The 20,421-nt window shown below is 48.1% G+C and overlaps 1 protein-coding gene across 6 annotated transcripts in view; it reads right to left on the reverse strand.

The window, feature by feature from the left end:
* The window catches only part of DTNB (dystrobrevin beta), a 172,816-nt gene that overhangs the window by 24,262 nt on the left and 128,133 nt on the right, over positions 1–20,421 (reverse strand). For 4 of the 6 annotated variants that reach the window (XM_028516744.2, XM_028516740.2, XM_036027736.1 and 1 more), the window contains 4 exons: positions 12,460–12,545; positions 11,482–11,595; positions 7,142–7,238; positions 1,882–1,902 (listed from right to left, as the gene is read on the reverse strand). In XM_028516744.2, the coding sequence (XP_028372545.2) occupies positions 1,882–1,902; positions 7,142–7,238; positions 11,482–11,595; positions 12,460–12,545 (318 nt within the window). The remainder of the gene's footprint in view (positions 1–1,881; positions 1,903–7,141; positions 7,239–11,481; positions 11,596–12,459; positions 12,546–20,421) is intronic. The other 2 variants (XM_028516745.2, XM_028516741.2) reach the window with 1 other exon arrangement.

The following is a 20,421-nucleotide window of genomic DNA, read 5'->3' on the forward strand; positions in this document are numbered from 1 at the left end:
GTTCCAATATCTGAATCATAGGGGTGCCAGAAGGAGAAAAGGAAGAGCAAGAAACTGAAAATTCATTTGAAAAAATAATGGAGAATTTCCCCAATCTGGCAAAGGAAATAGACTTCCAGGAAGTCCAGGAAACTCAGAGTCCCAAAGAAGTTGGACCCAAAGAAGCACACACCAAGGTACATCTTAATTACATTAGCCAAGATGAAAGATAAGGAGAGAATCTTAAAAGCAGCAAGAGGAAAGGAGACAGTTACCTACAAAGGAGTGCCTATAAGGCTATCAGCTGATTTCTCAAAAGAAACCATGCAGACAAAAAGGGGCTGGGAAGAAGTATTCCAAGTCATGAAAGGCAAGGACCTACATCCAAGATTACTCTATTCAGCAAAACTACCACTTAGAATGGAAGGGCAGATAAAGTGCTTCCCAGATAAGGTCAAGTTAAAGGAGTTCATCATCACCAAGCCCTTATTATACAAAATGCTAAAGGGACTTACCTATGAAAAAGAAGATGATCAAAAATATGAATATATAATCATTTTCTAGGTTAAAATGACAACAAAATCACAACTATTAACAACTGAACCTAAACAACAAAAACAAAAGTGAAGCAAACAACTAGAACAGGAACAGACTCACAGAAATGGAGATCACATGGAGGGTTGTCAGTGGGGAGGGGGAGGAAGAAGAGTGGGGGAAAAGATACAGGGACTAAAAAGCATAATTAGTAGGTACAAAATAGACAGAAGGAGGTTAAGGCTAGTATGGTAAATGGAGAAACGAAAGAACTTATATGTACAGCCCATGGACATGAACTAAGGTGGGGGAATGCTGGTGGGAAAGGGGGTACAGGGTGGAGGACAATGAAAGGGAGAGAAAAAATGGGACAATTGTAATAGGATAATCAATAAAATATATTTAAAAAATATTTATGGAATGAAACATGCAGAATTGCAAATTTCCCTAATTACATATTTTATTGCAATTTTTTTGCATATTTTATTTCAGAGGAAAAATGTACAGGGTACTGGAAAATAGAATCTATCCATAAGATTTCCTACAATTTTTTTAAGAAAATACAAAAGTTTGTTTACAATTTTTTTTCTCAAAAAGCCCTGAGGTAAATTAAATGTCAGCTTTAGCTTATCTGAAAGATGCATGCTTTGGGAACCTCGCTATGCTATAATGCTATATAAACAGATGGTGTTACCATTGGGGACAGGCCCTCAATTGATTTTGTATGTGTGTTAGTAGCTATCAGGATAAATAAAAACAAACATAAACCTTCCCTAAACACCATGCAACAGCCACCCAGCCCAGAGAAACTAGAGCTCCCTCTGGGCAGGCTCTGAACAGGAAATCACAGCCTCATCATTGCTCAGTTCTCATTTTGTTAACTTTGTAACTTTGTTAAGAAGGCGACTGGAGCTGCAGCATCCAGAGCCTGTTCAGGACCAAAAGACATCTGAAGTTATCAGAAAAACTACTCATTCTCATGCGCCACCATTCAGGTCACCTCCACCCCTCCAAGAATTGTTTCAAGCAATTAATGTCACCCTAGACAGGAAGCAGCAGAGAAAGCGAGAGCAGGAAAATGCAATTGTAGCCTGCATAACCATGCATACTCAAATAAACACGACAGATGTGCACTTTGAAAAATAATTGAACAAGCTCTGGTTTCAAATAAGAACATGCTCTACTAGGTAACATGACGGGGACTTTCAGGCCACTTTACAACGCCACGGAGAGAACTGCTGAGGGTTTTACCCATAATCAATTCTGCAGGGCTGACCTTGTGCGGGGAGGAGAGGAGGAAGTATCAACACGAGGAAAAGAACATGCAAAACAAGCAAGAACAGATGGAGAATTCTGAAGTTCACTTACTGCCTGCTTTTGCTCTTCCTCCTAGAGGTGGTGAAAACGAGACAAAACAAAAAGGCAGAGGGAAAAACGAGAGAGATTAATGCCCATCACCACAGACACTTGGAGGAAACGACAGGACAGGGCAGATTGGGCCAGGCCCATGGGTTCAGAGGTCGAAGCCCTGAGCACCACCGAGCATCACCAGCAGGACAGAGCAAACAGCTGGCCTCTGTCCCGCCCGGTTCATTACGCACGGACTTCTGGAGTTGCAAGGAAAGAACCTGAAAAACCACCCGGTCCAACTTCATCACATGATGCATCAAAAAGGCTCACTTACAGCATCGAACTTTCCCGACTATAACCACCTGGAGAAACCCCGAAGAAGGGGCTCAACCATGACTCAAAAAGTCTAATAACCTTTTCGGTATTCACAATATTCATAGGAGTTCGGGCACCTTTATCCAGGCAGTGGTCCTCAAAGTGTAGCATAGAGACCGGTGGCAGTGGCGGCAGCAGCACCTGAAAACCTGTGCGGGATGCAGAGTTTGGGCCCCACCCCTCACAAACTGGATCAAAACTCTCAGGATGGGGCGTGGCAATGTATTCAATGAGCCTTTCAGCTGATTCTGCTGACCGCCAGTTTGAGAACCACTGCTCGAGGGACTTCCCCTGCCAGCAATCCCCACCCCCCCCACACACCAACTGGCAATCCATGTGCGCACAGACTGGTTTCTGAATCGGGGCCCTCCCCTCCACCTGCTTCCGGGCTGCTTTGGTTTTTCCGAAGAATAGAGCATTTCCCCCAGTAAACTCAAAACTGCTGCAGGGCCCCGAGAAACCTCACTTTTTCCTGAATTCACAGGGGTTCATTTAGTATCTCCAACTGGTGAAGCTGTGGAAACACAAGGCGGTCTCCACCTTTGGAGCCTCACGACAGTGCGGCGCAGCAGGCAGCCGCTGGCCGTGGGCGCTCAGCACGAGCCCCCAGGCAGGCGCTGGAGAGAACGGCACAGCGGACACAGACCACACTTGCAGGAAGTTTCCCTCTCGTCCTGTCCCGTCCGCTATTCCTCAACCACTCTGTCTTTCAATGGGCGTCCTTGCTCCCTTTCGGTGTTTCATTACGGGTAACCATGGTCGGGAAGCCCCCGCTCTTCGCCCCAAGCACGCACATCTGCAGGCCACTGTAACAGTTCCCCTCCAATGACCTTGTGTGCGGGCGTCTCAGGGAAGGGCGAGGGCTTCTCAGGGCGCACGTCTGCGTGCAGTGTCGAGAACGATCTCAGGAAAGCCCAGTAATTACAAAAGGGAGAGAGAAAGTAACAATCTGGAGAAAATAACTGTACTCCTATAAGGGCAAGACATGGATTTCTAGAAACGAAAGGGGCTCTAAAACTTTCCACATCGGCCCAGAACACCCAGGAAGGTGTTCTCATAATGAAAGTCAGCTGCAACGTGGCAGTGTGGGCCCTGACCGCGAGCTGGGGTAGCCTGGGGAGTCAGCGTCTTTTGCACCCGGCACTCCGGGCTCTAGTTGGAAGGGGTTAGGGTTTTGCAGTTGGGAAGCCATTCCCCTTCCCAGCCAGGCTTCCCTGGAGGACAGAATACTCTTCTTCCATTCACTGGTAAGGCAAACAGTCCTAGTAGAGTTATGAAACAATTTTAAAAACGTGTTTTGTTTTGCTGGTACTAAGTGTTGCCATGCACATTGAAACGGTGAGGGAGGGAGGCAGCCATCCTGATAGGCTGAGATCGCATCTGAGGTCAAAAGACCAGTACGGAGTTTCCTTAGAACTGACCCTAGGACACCTCCCATTCTCTCTGTTTCCTCCAGGTATGGGATTGGAGAAAACACTGCTTTGGTCCCACAGAACAGCGGAGTTCCAGAAAGCAACGTTTCAAGTCTGTTGCAGACCTGGTGACTTGTACGTAGTTTGCCCAGACATGACACCACTCGACCTGCACTAGACCCGGGGGTCGGGTGGGGATGCAGGTGGATGGGCAGCGCGTTCAGGACTCAGAGGCCCCCGTGAGCACCAGGGTTGGGAGAGGGTGGACTTTGGCAAAGTGTTACTTAGGACGGTGTTGTATAATTCAAACTCACAAAAGTCATTCAGATAAAGCCTTGAAGGCTGTGTCAACACAGAAAATAGGCCAGATAGAAGGTCTTAGAACATTTCTGTTATCAATCGGTCAGTTAGGGTCAGTAAACACTGACTTGATGACGAGGCATAGCAGCCAACGTGATTTAAAGGGGGCAATACGACCTCAATTATGTAGCACAAACCCGGAACTGCCACGTCACCTACGGCGTGAGGGGCTCTTCCGCACAGGGGACGCCTGGCCAGCTGCCCAGAGGAATGCCACCGTCGCTGCACTCATCCATCTAAAAATCCATGGCCAGGCCTCATTTGCAAACGACGTTGAAATCCCAAACTGCGCAATTCATCTGGTAAATGTGTTTCCAAAGCAATAATGGGAAAATGGAAAATGATGTAGAAAAATATTGGGGACATGATTTAGGAACTGAAATACCAACACATAACCATTTCTAGATTAAGTAAGAAGTGGGGGGCCGAGCCGTCCACACACTCATTAATCAGGGGAGCACGGATGGAGAAGGCGCTCTGAACCACGGAGCCCGAGGGTCGGCCTGCGTCCTGTCATTCGGAACAAAGCACCGAGGTCTCCGACACTCCCTGGCGACAGGAATGGAGTCGTCCTCACCCTGACATGCCAAGTATGTAAACACGGCACTCAGGAATGCAATACTGTTGTGTTAAATGTGTGATTAATGTTTCCCCGACCTTGTTCCAAAAAAAAAAGGAAGGATTTATGATTTTTGTTCAGTGAATTCGTAAACAGTGGTGGCACTTCATATGCACGCTTCTTTCCAGCTGCTCTTCAGACAAACAAAGCACGTAACGTTTCGCCGAAGCAGGGAAATGACGGAGCGCCCTGGAAAATGGAGACGTGACTTGGGGTGCGTTCCGATTCCCCAGAGCCCCGGGGCCACGGGCCTGACTGTCTGTCTGACTGTCCGTCTGTCTGACTCGCTGCTCTGGCTGCTCTGTGAGCGGGTTAAATGCTAGCAGATGGAACATCGGGGAAGCAGGACAGTTGTTTGGAAGAAAAATTAGGGGAATTCCAAAGGGTACTCTTATCATGTGTTGGTGAATACATATATTTTTAGTGGCAGGAAAAACACTGTTGCAGTTTTAATAGAAGTCAGTGATTCCTACGTAGGGCTGACCCTTTAGGAGGTACCTAATACACAAATTAAGACTGTAAGCCTTTTAGGAAGCTGGACACGAAAGGAATGAGATTTCAACTGTGAATGCTTGTCGGTGGAAAAGACGACATTCCTGGGGGAATCTGCAAATCCTTCCCCCCAGTCTGCACGGCCTCCGCCTGTCAGGTGGGTCGATAACAATATTTCTGATTAAGAACCCAGATGGGGATCTCACAGAATGGGGCAGTGGGGTCCTGCTTCTTTTACCGAAATTGTAACCCCAAGACAACAGCTGGAAATGCAAGCACCTCAGGGTTCGGGATTAGAGTTCCGGGCCTCCGTGCATGCTGCTCAGCCCCTGACGACACGCATCACAGCCGAACCAGGAGATCACAGCCGAACTAGGAGGTCACAGTGACGCACGCCCAGCTCTGAGCCCGGGACCCCGGGCACACTGAGGGCAACCAGCTGACGGAAAGTGTGGTGGTAGTTAGAGGAAATTCTCACTTCCTTTAACTTTCCTAAACTTTTCACTTTTCACAAAAATGAGCCTGGGGCACCTTTCCACCTGTGTCCGGGTGATGTTTGAGAGCGTCTTCTGAAAGGGAGTTTCGACACGGGAGGAGTGCGTGGATCCCCTGGCATTTCTGACCCACTGGCAGGCTCACCTCCCAACAGCCGGGCTTCCAGAGCCCCACGAGGCCACAGATGCTGAGGGGTGGACGGGCTGCTTAGCCGGATACTTGACAGTTCCTGGCGGGATCTGGGCCAGGTCTTATGCCAAGGTTTCCTTCAAACAAGACCCACTAAGACTTCAAACATTTCTCAGGAGAAGTCCTGTGGACAGGGTCCATGCAGAACCGCATCCAGGCAAAACAACCCCAACACCCAGGACCAAAGCAAGAAACAAACTGTGCTCAGGACTGAAAGAAGTGGTTGTCCTGAGCAAGTCAGAAGTCAGTTTAGAACACATTTACCCGGGTGCCCAGACCACTAGCTTCATTTTTAAGGAACTGGTTTAGAATGGAGGAACCAGTGTGAAGGAGAGTCGATGTTTTCCAAGGTGACATCTTCTTGGGCCATTGCCCCAGTCCCCTCGTCACTTCGGGCCTGGACAGTTTCATGGGTCTCCTTTCTTCCTTCAGTTCCCCCCTTTTCTCACCCGTTCTGCAGATTTTCCTATTTTCCCAGCACCTCCAGAGACTCCCCTCTATCACAGGATTAAATCCACGCCCCGCCCCCCCCCCCCCCCCCCACCCGGCGCTGGGAGCCCTGCACATCTCCCTGTTTCCGCGCTGACTGCTGACTCCGTCCTGGTTCGGCAGCTGGCGATTTCAGGGCCCGGGCCTTAGACCTTGACGGCAGGAACAAGTGTGCCCCGGCACAGCCGCTCCGTGGCTGGGTACACGTTTCTGTTCGGTGCTAACCAAGTTGTCCAGGAGAGGGCATTTACATGGCAAGCGTGCCTTTCTTGGCTCTGGGTGTCGGGGTTGTAATGTATTTTACAACAAAAAACAGTGAGATCTGAATTATCCCAGATTTATTCAAGCCCCCCCATCCACTGAACCTAGAACTAACATGCTATTTTATTCCTTCTCATACAGCGAAGTTATCGATTAGGGTTGGCCCAGTAAGACTGGTGTGCCTCAGTGATACTTATTGAAAAAAGGACATAATGCTTATAGGTGGAATATCTGAATACTTGTCTTAAAAGAAACTTCAGATAGTTGGGAAATATTCATTTATACGTAGCCAATGTCCTATTTATAAAGATCCGCAAAAGCAACTATTCGAAGACATTACTCTGGTCCCAGTTCTCAATGTCTTCTTTTAAAATCAGGCTTTACACCACTGCAGATCACTGTCGCAACGACTCAGACTGCCGTAACAGAGGTTTACCTAGAAACTGGGTCTAGGTAGCAAAACGTCGGCCTTCAGCCTCCTCCTGTTCCAACTTCGCAGGGGGTGGGAGGGCTGAGATGCCCTGGGGTGGCTGGGGGACACGACAGCGAGCGGCCGGAGGAGGCCCAAGTGGGCACCGGCTCTTACCTTCAGCAGCTTCATGAGCCCTTCCAGCTGAACCATCAGCTCCCGCCTGCTCTCCTGCAGAGCCGACATCCTCTGCTCCAGTTCGTCCTTCCTCTGCCTGTCCGAGAGGAAAAGCCCATCAGAAACGAGACTTCGAAGATCTGAGGGTCTGAGGCCAGGTAAGGTCTGCTTTGGACCCAGTTCTGCTACTCACCAGTGTATGAGGTGCTGAGTGAGCCATCTAACCTCTGATACCTTATGTACAAAGGGGTTATACACCTATTTTGCCCCCTATGTTACTGTGAGAATAGCATAAAAATGCTCTGAAAACTATACATGGTCAAATAGAGAAAACTTACCACTAATAGTGTTATTAAAGTGTTTGAAAAAATTATTCGTCGAGAAGTCAAACACCTCATTTAGAAAAACACATAGAACCCGTGCAAACTTAAACTAATAGTGGGGAAAAGGTATGAACACCGCCCGGGAAAACCAGGGTCCAGCAGTCCGCGCTCCCAGCCCCCGATGCCGGTCCTGGAACCGTGCGACGGGCACCAGGACGACTCGCTGTGCCCTGAGGACGGGTTTCGTGTCAGTGCTGGCTGCGCGCGTCCACCATCAGGCCCGACTGCCCTTCCCTGGAGTTCTCCTTCCCAGCTGCCCCGTCTCTGCCCCGTTTTCTTCCGGGTGTCACGGCTGCACAAGTCGCTCCTCTTTGATGCGTCCTGTCTCTGTGCTGTCGTCAGTGCAGTCACCTGGCTCAGATAACTCTTCCTGGAAACGTGTGTGCCCATCTTCCTACTCTCCCTTCTCTCCCTTCTCCAAGTGCTCCCACCGCACACACCCAGTGGCCTCGTAGCTTGGCTGATCCCGACGTCATGGGTTATGGTGAGCAAACAGCAGTGGGAGACTGGAGGCCCATCATTTTCTACATGTGCAGTTTGGGACAAGTCACTTCACCTGTCTGAGCCTCAATTTTCTACTCCGTGAAATGGGGCTGAGAATGAATAACATCAGCGATATTCCGCGGCACAAATAAGGTAATGACTATGAAAGTGTTTTGTGAAGTCTGCCATGCTGCTCAAAGGACACTGCATCCATTTCATCATCCCATGCACCGGAGAGCCACGTGTGCCCGCCACAAGCAGCCAGTCTTAACTGAGAAGCACTGGAAGTAACATACACACTGGGTTTCACATGTGTCGTGTGGACAAAAGAAAGTAAACTATCTCATTAATAATTTTTCATGTTGATTAAATGTGAAAATGATAGTATTTTGGATTGTCAGGTCAAGTAAAAGGTAGCATTAAAATTAACGGCACCTATTTGCTTTTAGTTTTCCACTGTGGGTGTCCGAGAAGTTTTAGTTGTGCACATGCCTCACAGTGTATTTCTATTGGAGGGCACGGCTCCAGACCCCGCCCACAACCCTGTCCTCAGCGCCTCACCTCCTACTCCCTCCGTGTCTGGACCTCCAGAGGGTGCACTTCTCCCTAAACAGACCCCATCAGGTTGCAACTCACAGCTACCCTCCCGCCACCTTCCAAATGCTGTTCACTTCTTCAAGTCCATCCCAAACCACTCTTTCCATGAAGCTGCTCCTGACTACTCCGGCAGGTCCCGGTCCTGCTTAACGCATCACTACAGCAATCGGTGCTTCTCTGTGGCACGCTGTTTTACCTTGCATGGCCATGCTGTCATTCCTGCCGCTGCAAAATCCTTCAGGTTACGGATGAGCCTTAATAGACTATCATGCATCCAGTATGTACTAGGTTAACCCCTAGTTAATTCAAAGAAATCATTATTTGGAACCCTTCAAGGATTTCCAATGGCCTATTGCTTAAGGTTCTCTAGAATCTGGTATCAATTATCTAACTAATTTTATCTATCACTGGCACTTAAAGATAAATTCAATGGATGATTGAAAATACTTAGCTCTGAGAGCCTTTCCCCTCTGTGAAATGTGTTATACTTATTTGGGGGACCATGTTGAACCCCAACACCACTTCTAATCGGAAATGGTCGGTCTCACACTCCATGCGAGTCATACCTACCTCTCACGGTCTCGCTCAACTTCCCCCACCCCATGGGTCTAAGTGCTTCTAGCCTGTACAGATTTAGATTCTTATAACACACTGCTCAGATTGCTTATATTATCCATACTACTTGTTAACATTGTGTAATGTTATTTAGGTGACTAGCAACTCATGCTTTGTTTCCAAAACTAAATTATAAAATTTTAGGATGGATTCGCTGTCTTCTCATCATCATGCTCCCCACATTTCCAGCACAGTATAAATGCAATCGGGGGAGCTGGCTCATTCTTCCCTGAACCCCCCGGACTGGACACAGTGCCCCCTCTCTGTGCTGGTGCGACCAAATAATTACAACACGTGGTGAAAATGGATTAACTACAGCCACGTGCAGCAACATGGAAACATCCTAAAGAATAATACGGAGGGGGGAAAATCCCAGAAGGCTGCATATTTATTTCTATAAAGTCCAGAAAACAAAAGCAAACTAAGTACCTTGTTATGTAGGAATACACATATATTTGATAACACTGTTTAAAAAGCAAGGGCAGAACAAACCCAGTTCTGCAGAGAGGTCCGCTCCGTGGGGGAAGGCGAGGGTGAGGATGTGGGATGAGGGGACACGCACACACATGATGGGGTTTTGTCACATGAGTTCTCAAGTAAGATTCGGTCCACCTTCTCCCCACGCTCCATATTTCACACCTTTGTCACACATATTGTTGTGACGAACATACCGTTAAAATAACGATAATGGAGAAAAACACAATGCTAGTGGTCGGGAGGCATCACCACTGACCCTAACGATGAAACCCTCTGTCTGGTTCTGTGACACGGCGGGGCACCGGCAGTGCCTGGCAGTTCCTATGTATCCATCAGGGACAGAAGGGCACCAGGTACCTACAAATGAACCTTGCCCTTTACATGTCTTTTAATAAAGAAAAGTTATTAACATGGATGAAATCACGAACTTATTTCATGCTTAGTAATTCTGAGAAATTATTTTCTATTCCCAAATCCTAAAGAAATTCCCCTACAGTTTCTTCTAGAAGTTTTGAAGTTTCGTCTCCATGTGTAATCTGTCTATTGGTACTTTTCTTTTTTTGGTGCACAGCATGAGGCAGGGAGCCCATGTACCCCATGCAAAAACAGCTGACCCGGCGCCCCCCCCCCCCCCCCCCCCCCCCCCCCCCCCCCCCCCGCTGACGTGCTGCCCTGGCCTGCAGGGCAGCCACCACTTCGGCCCAATGGCTCAGCCCAACTAGATTTAGAAACTAAAATGAATTTTGAGAAAAATGGGGACCCTTCCACCTCTGATGATTTTCATCTGCACACTTAAGATTCTTTATGACTTATTTATGAATGCTATAAATATAAACAGACTGACAGTCACAGAAAAACTAGCTTCTCTCTTTTCTAGGACAAGAAGTCGTGGTTGAGAAGCTACGTGGCCGAAGTCAAAAGAACTCAGAAAAGGACACTCAGCTAGGATCCCAGGTGACAGCACATTAAAGCTCACCATGGAATGTTAAATGTTGCAGCCTGAACTGAAAAAATGCACCACCAGTGGGACGTCTAGAGGTCTGGTGGGACTCGAGTCACTCACTCAGTTTCCAGACTGCCTCCCTTACGGAAGACACGCACGTCTTTCTAAGACTGACAGCGAATCAGAGTGCAATAACTCCGATCACATGGCTCTCCTGCTGCACTCCTCGGGAAGCCCTCCTCGGGAAGCCCTCCTCGTTCCCTCCGAAACAGCATCCGGACGGGAGCCGGGGTTGCTCCCTACTCTCCCGATCCTGCACCCTGAGCCTCCTGCTCTTGGAGACAGTTCATATGTATGTGGCAGTGGGAAGGCTCCCCAGCCTTCCCACGTGGTCTCGGGTCTCAGTGTGATGTGCGTGGGAAGCGCTCTTCCGCCAGCACAGTCCTGCCCCGACTAGGAAGAGCCGGGAGGACAGACCCGCAGGGCAGGGAGAGCGTTACTCCCACCCTGACAGTCCCTGAAGGCGGAGTGAGAGCGAGACCGGAGGTGGATGCGGCGCCACCGTCTTCCTGAAGCAGCCGCAGCAGGACAAGCCCTGCTCTGCCTGGCGCGGAGCGGGAGACGGTGCTCCCTGGTTCTGTAATGCCCGCAGGCGCCCTCAGAGCGGTTAACAGAGGAACCCAAGCGTCTGAAGCCGTAACAGAACGGGGAACCTTCAGCGCTTGTTCCGACCGGACTAGTTACACCGATACACAGGTTCTGCCCCACTGCCTCGGTTTCCTGGGACACACATTCCCACGGGAGCACAAGATGATCACGTGATGCGGTAGCCCGCCCCTCACCTCAGCAGCCGCAGCTCGGCCAGCAGCGTGGGGTTCTGCTGGGCCTTCTCCGGGGTGGGCTGGGACGCCTGCTCGTGCTCCAGGCGGAGACGCTGGATCTCCTGCAGGATCTCCCTGGAGAGGGGGAAGGAAGGAAGGATGGAAGAGGGCCCCGGAGGGCCTCCCGGCTCTCTCTCTTCCCGGCACAAGTCCTCACTCCTGCCCTGCAGCCTCTGCCAGCCTCTGCCAGCCTCATCCTGATGGCTTCCAAGTGACCACGATGGGAAGCGGACACCTCCTTAACACTACGGCACACGGCACTCAAGGAAACAATCCTTCACAGTAGAGAAAGCCATTGAAATACTCTTCTCCACAACTTGAAAAAGTCTTCCCAGAGGGAAATGACAACAGAATACTGTGTCCCACCCCCCGGGGAAAGGGCGAGAGAACACCTTGCCACCTGCTGAGGCCCTGGACTAACTCGCCCCGAGGCGTCCCGTCTCCCTTCCTCCCCTGACCCCGAGTGGCGGAGCATGACTTCCACCTGTGCCTGTTCTATTACGTCCCGTCTCCGTGGCCTGGCTTCCGTCTTTCAGCACACAGTGGGGTGTCGTCTGGTCTCCAAGCCTTTATATGGCTTTCTTAGTGACAGACCAGCTACCCACAGCCTAATGAGCCAGGGCAAGATGACCAGAGAGGGCACGAGGCCCCTGGGAGTGGAGAAAGAAACACACCCGTGGGTGGGCGCAGGCACCGGGAAAAGAACCTGCCTGAGGGCAGGTAAGCAGGGTTTTGCACTAGCGCCACGAACACCAGGCAGGTATGCAACTCAGTGTCCAGGGGATTTACTGGGCTGGGGTTGGCCTATATTCACTGGGGGGCGGGGAGGGGGGGGAGGTTCTTCCTTTGTGGTCAAAAGCCATCTAGTCTGCCAGGAAAGTGAGATACTCACGTGATAACCCGGGACTTCAGAAACCGGCTCAGCCTCTGCGTTCTCACCTGTTTTTGTTTTCCAGTTCTGCGATGAGCTGTCTTTGCTGTTTGTTGGCATCGAAGTTAAAGCTCAGGTCAGTGGGAGGGCGGGGCTGCAGTGAGGAGACAGAAAGGTTGTTTTTTTTCCTCCCCTGATTCAAATATATCCAGAGTCCCAGATAGACTGTTGACTCATTGTTGAGGAAAGAATTACCTACCAGAGACCCCACCCGTCTTCAGTGTACAGTTCAACAAGTCTTAGTGAATTAGGGGTGGAGCCAGTGGCCCGAAGTCCAGCTTTAGAACATTTCCACCACCACCACAAAACAACGCCCCTCGTGCCAGCGTGGGTCAACTGCCCCTTACCCCACCCCCAGTGCAGGCACCCGCAGGCCTGCCGTCTAGCTCTGCCTCCTCTAGAAGCTGCTTGTAAATGGAATCACATGACATGCAGTCGCTGGCTGTTGGCTTCTACTTCGCATGGTGTTCCTGGGGGTTATCTACGCTGCTTTGTGAGTCAGGAGTTCCCTCTTTTTACTGCCGACTAGCATGCCACGGTTGCGGCTTTGGGCCATTCAACGAAGCAGCTACGCGTTGATGTCTGCTTTCATTTCTCTGGGGTAAGCGCCTAAAAGTGGGATTCCTGAGTTATACGGTAACTCTATATTTAACGTTGGGAGGAACTGTCAAACTGTTCTCCAAGGTGGCTATTCCCTTTTAGAATCACACCGACAATGAATCCGGGAGTGATTCTCCACATCCTGTTAAAATGTGTCATTGTCTTTTTAGTCTTAATCGCCCTGGTGGGTGTGAGGTATCTAACTGTGGGTTTTTTTTTTAAAAAAGAAATGAGATATAATTGACACGCCATGAAACCCGCCCTTTGAAAGGGTACAGTGGCTTCCAGTAGAGTTATGATATTGTGAGACCATCGTCACTATGTAATCCCAGAATGTTTCCATCGCCCACAGGAAGAAACCACTCGAGCTCATGAGCTGTCACTCCCCCACGGCCCCGCCCCCACCCGACAGCCACGGGTCTGGTTCCTATCTTTCTGGACTTGCCTATTCTGAACAGTTCGTGCACATGGAATTATGCAATGGGTGATTCTTTTATATATCTTTTATATCTGGCTTCTTTCACGTGGCAAAATGTTTTCGAGGTTCGTCCATGTTATTGCATGTATCAGGACTTCGTTCTTTCTGTACAGCTGCGTGACAGTCCATGCTATGGACAGATCACATTTTGTCTGTTCAGCAGTTGGTGGGTATTTGAATGGTTCCCATTTTTTGGCTATTTTGACTAATGCTCCTATGAACATCTGTGGACACGTTTTTGCATGGAGATGTGTTTTCATTTCTCTTGGGTGGACATCCAGGAGGGGAACTGCTGGGTCGCAGGGTAACTGCCGTTGGAGGACCCACCAAACCGTTTTCCTAAGGGGCTGAGCTATTTCACGTTCCCGCTCTCGCCGCCCGCGGAGTCCGTTTTTCACATGTGCTCGTCAGCACCTGTTCCCGTCCTTCGTTCTGACCACCCTCCTCCTAGTGGGTATGGAGCGCTCTCTCACTGTGGAATCGATTTACATCTTCCTCCTGACAACTGTATTGAGCACGCTTTCATGTGCTGATTGTCCCTTATAGATTATCCTTGAAGAAATCATCGTGGTTTTGTTTTGTACGTCCACTGGTGTCTCTAACACTTGCTACCCCCTTTAAGAATACGGAAGCCAATCAACACGAACTAGGAAAACGGAGGAACGGGTGATGCTTCCCCTCTGCTGTTAACCAGAGCGAACGCTCTCAGTGAAGGAAGGCCCTTCCGTGGCCGTGCCCCCCTCTGCACACCCTCAGTTCCGCCCCGAGCCTGGCCTGCACTGAAGCAGGAACCTTGATCCCTGTCTGAGGCCTGAAGGTGCGTTTCCTCAACAAACAGGAGCAAGACCACAGAGCAAATCTGGGTGGGAGGCTTTTTAGCAAATGTTTTTCTTTTTTCTCCTCCAGAGACGAGTGGACCAGCAGCCAATTCAGCACATTTTCTATATTCTATTAAGAGTCTTCTGAGATGCTGAATTGAACCTCAGAAAAATGGCTTGCCTGAGACTGAACCTGCTATGAATAATAGATTTACAATTTCTGAAAACTGGAGTTCACACTAATGGCTTCTTATTAGAGTGGGACCAGGGAAAATTAGGAGGAAATGATCTCTGAAGGGAATCTGCTTCCTAGATAGAAAACAAACAGACGAAAACCCCATAGTGTTGCACTGGACATTTCTAAAGGACCTTTTCAGTATTGAGCGTCTGACTGCCCTCGCAGGCACCTTTCAGAGGGGAGGGAGGCTGATACGGCGATCAGGGGTCATGATCGGCAGCGGCTCCTGCCCAGCAGGAGTCTGTGGCACTGAGGAGCATCATAGCTCAGATACAAAGACGTGGGCAGGGGCGGGGAGGGAGGGAGGAAGAGTGGGACCCCAGGCAGCACTCCCACTGGGGCGTCATGCCTGGGGACAGAACAGGGAGTGCCCCGCTGGCAAATGTCCACGGATGGCTTATTTCACCAGGTCAGATTTTAAACACAGTCAATGGCCCATTAAATAACAGAGAGACTGAGCATTTTATTTATTTGCAACCTTAAACACCATGGTGCTCCTCTAAATAAATAAATAAATAAATAAATAAAGCAAGCCATGTATCCTTATTTCTAAAATGCCCAGGGCACTAAAGAGAAAAAAAACAGAAAGGGAATTATTAGGTCATAAAGACACAGACTATTTCAGCAAGAATAGACCTAAAGATGATTCCCTTCAAAAACTCAATAGTTCCTGCATTCATTTATTCAGCAAATATTTCCCGAGTGCTTACTACATGCTAGACACTGTTTGAGAAACCAGGGACGTGTTAGTGGATAGGACACAGCCCCCACCCTCATGTGGCTTACGTTACACCGGGGCAGAAAGGTATACGGCTGCTGTGACAAGCACAATGGAGAAACACAGGGTCACGAGACAGAGTGAGCTGAGGCAGGGACTCTCTTTAACTGAGGGGTGGGGAAACGCTCTCAGAGACTTGGTGACAGCAGGAAGCGAACCAGGGGAGATCGGCGGGAGGAGCAAAGGCCACAGGCCTGCAGCTGCCTCGTTTGCTGTTCTCAGGTCAGTGAGTGAGCCGGGGCGGGAGTGGCCAGTTGCGAACTGGGAGATGAGGCTGGTGTCCAGATCACAGAGGGCCGCGGACAGGGGCCCCTGTTTCACCCTGAATATGGTGCGAAGCCACTACAGGACTCCGGACGGGAAACACAGCAATTCCGAGTAACGCAGGAGCACGCTCTTCCCTGGAGGAAGTGGAGCCTAACTCCCGTTCCTGTGCGGCCTGCCCGTGCTGACCTCCTTTCAAAGAGGCCGGGTGGGGAGACGGGGCAGGAATTTTACGTTGGAAAACCTGACAAACACATCCTCAGCCGGGCGACCAAGGTCAACGACAGTGATGAATGATGCTGATCCTATGTACCCTTGATATGATAGAAAAGTGACTCTTGCCTCTTCTTCCTCAAAACCCACAGTCTGTGTCTAATCATGAGGAAAACATCATGTGAATCCCATGCAGGGAACATTCTACGGTGTGTGACCAATCCTCCCCAAAACCAGCAAGGCCATCAAAAACAAGGAAAGTCAGAGAAACTGTCACCGCTGAGAGGGACAGAAGGAGTTGCGACAACTAAGTACAACGTGGCGTCCTGGATGAGATCCTGGGACAGAAAAGGGGCATTAGGTAAAAAACTAACAAGGTCTGAATAAAATATGGACCTTGGTTAACAATAGTGTATCGATATGGGCTCATTAATTGCCACCAACATGCCACACTAATGTAAGATGTTAGTACCAAGAAACTGAGTACGGGTTGTGTGGAAATTCTCTGTCCTGGCCTCTCAGTTTTTCTGCAGATCTACAACTGTCCTGGAATAAAAGTTTATTATGAACAACACTGCTCTGGCCGCCCAGTAGGGAATCTGCTGTAGTGGGGTAGGAATGGAAGTGGGTAGATTAGTTAGGAATCCTAGGTTTTCCTACTTGCTCGCCGTGGAGACCTTGAGTTTTGTTTTACTGGGACTTTATTTTCTTGTCTGTAAGGGATCCTCTTCACACACAAAAAGAGGTGTGAAGAGGATCCCTTCGGTTCAGGTAACCTCACAGAACCCCGTCATCTTTCAAGAGATGGGGACACATCTGAAAAGTACAGGGTGAGAGACAAGGCCCCCTTGAGTGAAACTGGGCACAAGTTCACAACTAAGGGACACCAGCGGTCAGCGAACTGTAATCTGGTAATGTGCATTTCGGTGGCCTCCTGAAAATACAGGGTCCGGCCCAAATAACACCCTTTTTTATTACAAAATCTTTTACCACAAAATCATAAGCATGTAATTCTGTGACATAACAGTATCACACTCAAGCATTCCATATGAAATTTTAGGTGGAATGCTCAAATTAAAACTGTAAGTTATTACAACCGCATTATTACCCTACCCACCACACCCAAGCAGGCCTTGCTTCTGCCGGGCCCTGCAGGCTGGAGGCCCCCATCTGTATGAACTTGGCGAGGACGAATTCCGAAGAGAAATATGTGTCTGATACCAACTAGACTCCCCTTTGAATTGCAGAGGAAGTCCGGCCATCACCCCCAACCCACTTAGACTACCTGGGGGGCTGTGGATCACTAACCTCTCACTTGTCTCTCAAAAACCCAATAATGTCTTTTAGGGTGGTGGTCCCCAAGACCGGGAATTTTCTACTCCTTTTGCACATAAAAATAAAAAACCAAGAGATTCAGCAGGTCTGAGGCAAAGCCAAGGACCTATTTTTTAATTGCCTCACACGACTAGAATGTCAGGGTTTGCCACTCACTGTTTTTACGGGGGATTCTGAGTCGGTGTGTGTGTGCGAGTCACCACACGGACACCGCTGATCTGCACTTCTAAGGAGCCACCGGAGACTCCTGGAACGGTGCGTGCCGACACGGGAGGATGCTGTGATGGCCAAGACCGCGCTACCGGGGTAACAGCCTCTCAAAACTGTGTGCGGCTTAGTGGGATGCAAACGCACAAGTTTCCACCTTCCTTTCCACCTTTCTTCCAAGATTTCCATTGTGAATTTTTAATTTTTTCATAAGGAAAATTACTTTAGAGATAAACCTCAAACATCTGAGCATATCTAAGGCTGGTGATGTTTGTGATGTAACTTTAAGAATTTACTATTATTATGACTTTCCACACATTGTAGTTTTGTTTTGTTTGCTTCTTCAGAAAAAAAAAACAAATTAGTTCCCCTGGCTCCTCCAGGCACCTGGAATCTCTTCAACTGAGGATGAGCCTGCCTCGGTGTCCGTGGCCACCGTGTACCCCCCGGGGAAGGGGACACAGGGGCTCTGAGGCCAAAGCCCGCTACAGGCTGCTCGGATGATTTAATGGTCTTTCTTTGTGGAGGAAGGTTTTTTAAAAAAATCAATGCAAAGTCTATCTGGCAGGCTATAAATTCTTCTGAGCACTACACCCACTTTACGCAAAGCACTCGTATCAGTGAGAGATTAGCGGATTAGAAGCCTTCTGTGTAACAGAAATCCAGTCTAGGAGAACCCAGCCTGAGAGGTCTCCTGTTTGTAAGACCACCACACTTTAGAAAATGAGCTGCAGATGAAAGGGGCCATATCAGTATTCAGTCCCAAGCCCCCTCTAACAATGATCATTTTCACACGAACAAGAGAACTGGTATCAGACGCTATCGGGTGCAAACAGCCTTATCTTGTTTGCGGCAAAGGAGAGCTGCAATCTCCTATTCAGGGTCAAATGGCTTTGGAGCTTTAATTTATGGCATTTTGAAAGTTCCGTGCAAAGTCAACAAGACTATATAGTGGCATTATATATACTTAATTTAAAAAACTCAACCACGATGCTGTCCATCTCAATGAGTTTCATGAATTTTGTTTACAAATTGTAATTGCTAAAATAACGTGAACAGTTGTGACTGAGTGTATGTGTGAGGTTTAATAAACAGAATTTTGCTTTTTTCCCCCCAGAATTTCCCCCATTCTGTTCTAGTTCACTGACCTTTAGAGTTGCAATGTTAGAGTCTGATGTAGGACCTGATATGAGATTTAAAAAAAATTTTTTTTGAATTATAAACAAATGCAAAGGAATACACTGCTTTGTAGGGGCGGGGAACAAAGCAAGATTCTCTGTTGGCAGCTTTCATAACTCTACCTTCCTATGAAAAAGCAAGCATGAATTGGCATACATTTCTGTAGTTACTACACTGTGTTTGCAGTCCTGGGTGACCTGGCCTCCTGGCCGGCCCAATTCACTCCGGACTGTTCTCTTACTGAAGTCTTCCACCCCGGGCCTTGACATTCGCCAGAACCCCCCGGTGGGCACACGTTACAGTTTCTTTACCTGCTCACCGCTCACACGGCCTATTTATTGTTCTGGCTTCAGATCACTCCTCCTTTCAGCCCTTTGCTTGTATTTGCTGATTTTTAATGTTATAGGAAATGACATTTTTCCTAAATGTGATTGTCTTGTTTACTGCTAGTAAATAGAATAAATTCTTATATTGACTTTGTATCTTGCAACATTGTTATAAAGTCACGAATCTGTTCTAACAGTGTTTTGGTAGACTCCTTAGCAATTTTCCATGCAATATCATGTCGTCTGCAAACAATAACAGTTTTACGTCTTCCTTTCTAATACTTAGGCCCTTCTTGTGATGTTGCATTGGCTAGGGCCTCCGGACCAGTTTTGAACAGCGGTGGCAGAAGGGGACACCTTTGTCTTGTGAGAATATTAGGTAGGGAAAATATTCTAAAATTTAACTTTTAAGTGTAATATTAGCTGTATGTTTTTGGTAGGTAATCGTTATCATCTGAGGAAGCTTCTTCTATTCCTAGTGTATTGAGAAGTTGTATCATAAATAATGATTATATTTTGTCACAGGCTTTTTCTGCATCTATTGAAATGGTCTTACATTTTTCTTCTTTAAACTCTAATATGGGGAACTACACTGGCTGACTTTTGTGTATTAAATCAATTTGCATTCCGCCCTGGCTGGCGTAGCTCAGTGGATTGAGTGCGGGCTGGGAACCAAAGTGTCCCAGGTTCGATTCCCAGCCAGGGTACATTCCTGGGTTGCAGGCCATAACCCCCAGCAACCGCACATTGATGTCTGTCTCTCTCTCTCTCTCCCTCTCTCTCCCTCCCTTCCCTCTCTAAAAATAAATAAATAAAATCTTTAAAAAAAAATCAATTTGCATTCCTAGAATAAATCTCACGTGATTGTGGGGTATTATCCAGTTTGCGTACTGCTGGATTCAATTTGCTAATTCTTTTTAAAAGAAATTTTCTTTTCAAATATTTTATTTATTTATTTTTGGAGAGAAGGGAAAGGAGGGAGAAAGAAAGGGAGAGAAACATCAATGTGTGGTTGCCTCTCCCATGCCCCCAACTGGGGACCTGGCCTGTAACGTAGGCATGTGCGCTTGACTGGGAATCAAACCAGCGATCCTGTGGTTCACAGGCCGGCACTCAATCCACTGAGCCACACCAACCAGGGCTCAATTTGCTAATATTTTGTTAAGCAATTTGTATCCATAATCATAAGAGAATTTGGCTATCGGTTTCCTTTTCTTGTAACTGCCTTGTATTATTTTGGTATCAGATTATAGGGGTCTGATGAAATGACTTGGAAGTAGAGGAACTTCTTCTTCTATTTTTTGTTAGAGTTTATGTCAGATTGTTACAATGTCTTTTTTATGAATATAACAACATCTAACAGTTAAGCCATGTGAGCTTGAAGTTTTCCTTGTGAGAAGTTATCAATACATTTTCTTTAACAGGTTTAAGACTAGCTAGATTTTCCATTTATTTTTACGTCAGTATTGTTAATCTGTCTTTCAAGAAATTTGTCCATTTTATCTAGGTTGTTAAATTCACTGGCAAAAAGTAG

Source organism: Phyllostomus discolor, chromosome 6 (assembly GCF_004126475.2).
Source record: "Phyllostomus discolor isolate MPI-MPIP mPhyDis1 chromosome 6, mPhyDis1.pri.v3, whole genome shotgun sequence".
Classification (NCBI taxonomy): domain Eukaryota; kingdom Metazoa; phylum Chordata; class Mammalia; order Chiroptera; family Phyllostomidae; genus Phyllostomus; species Phyllostomus discolor.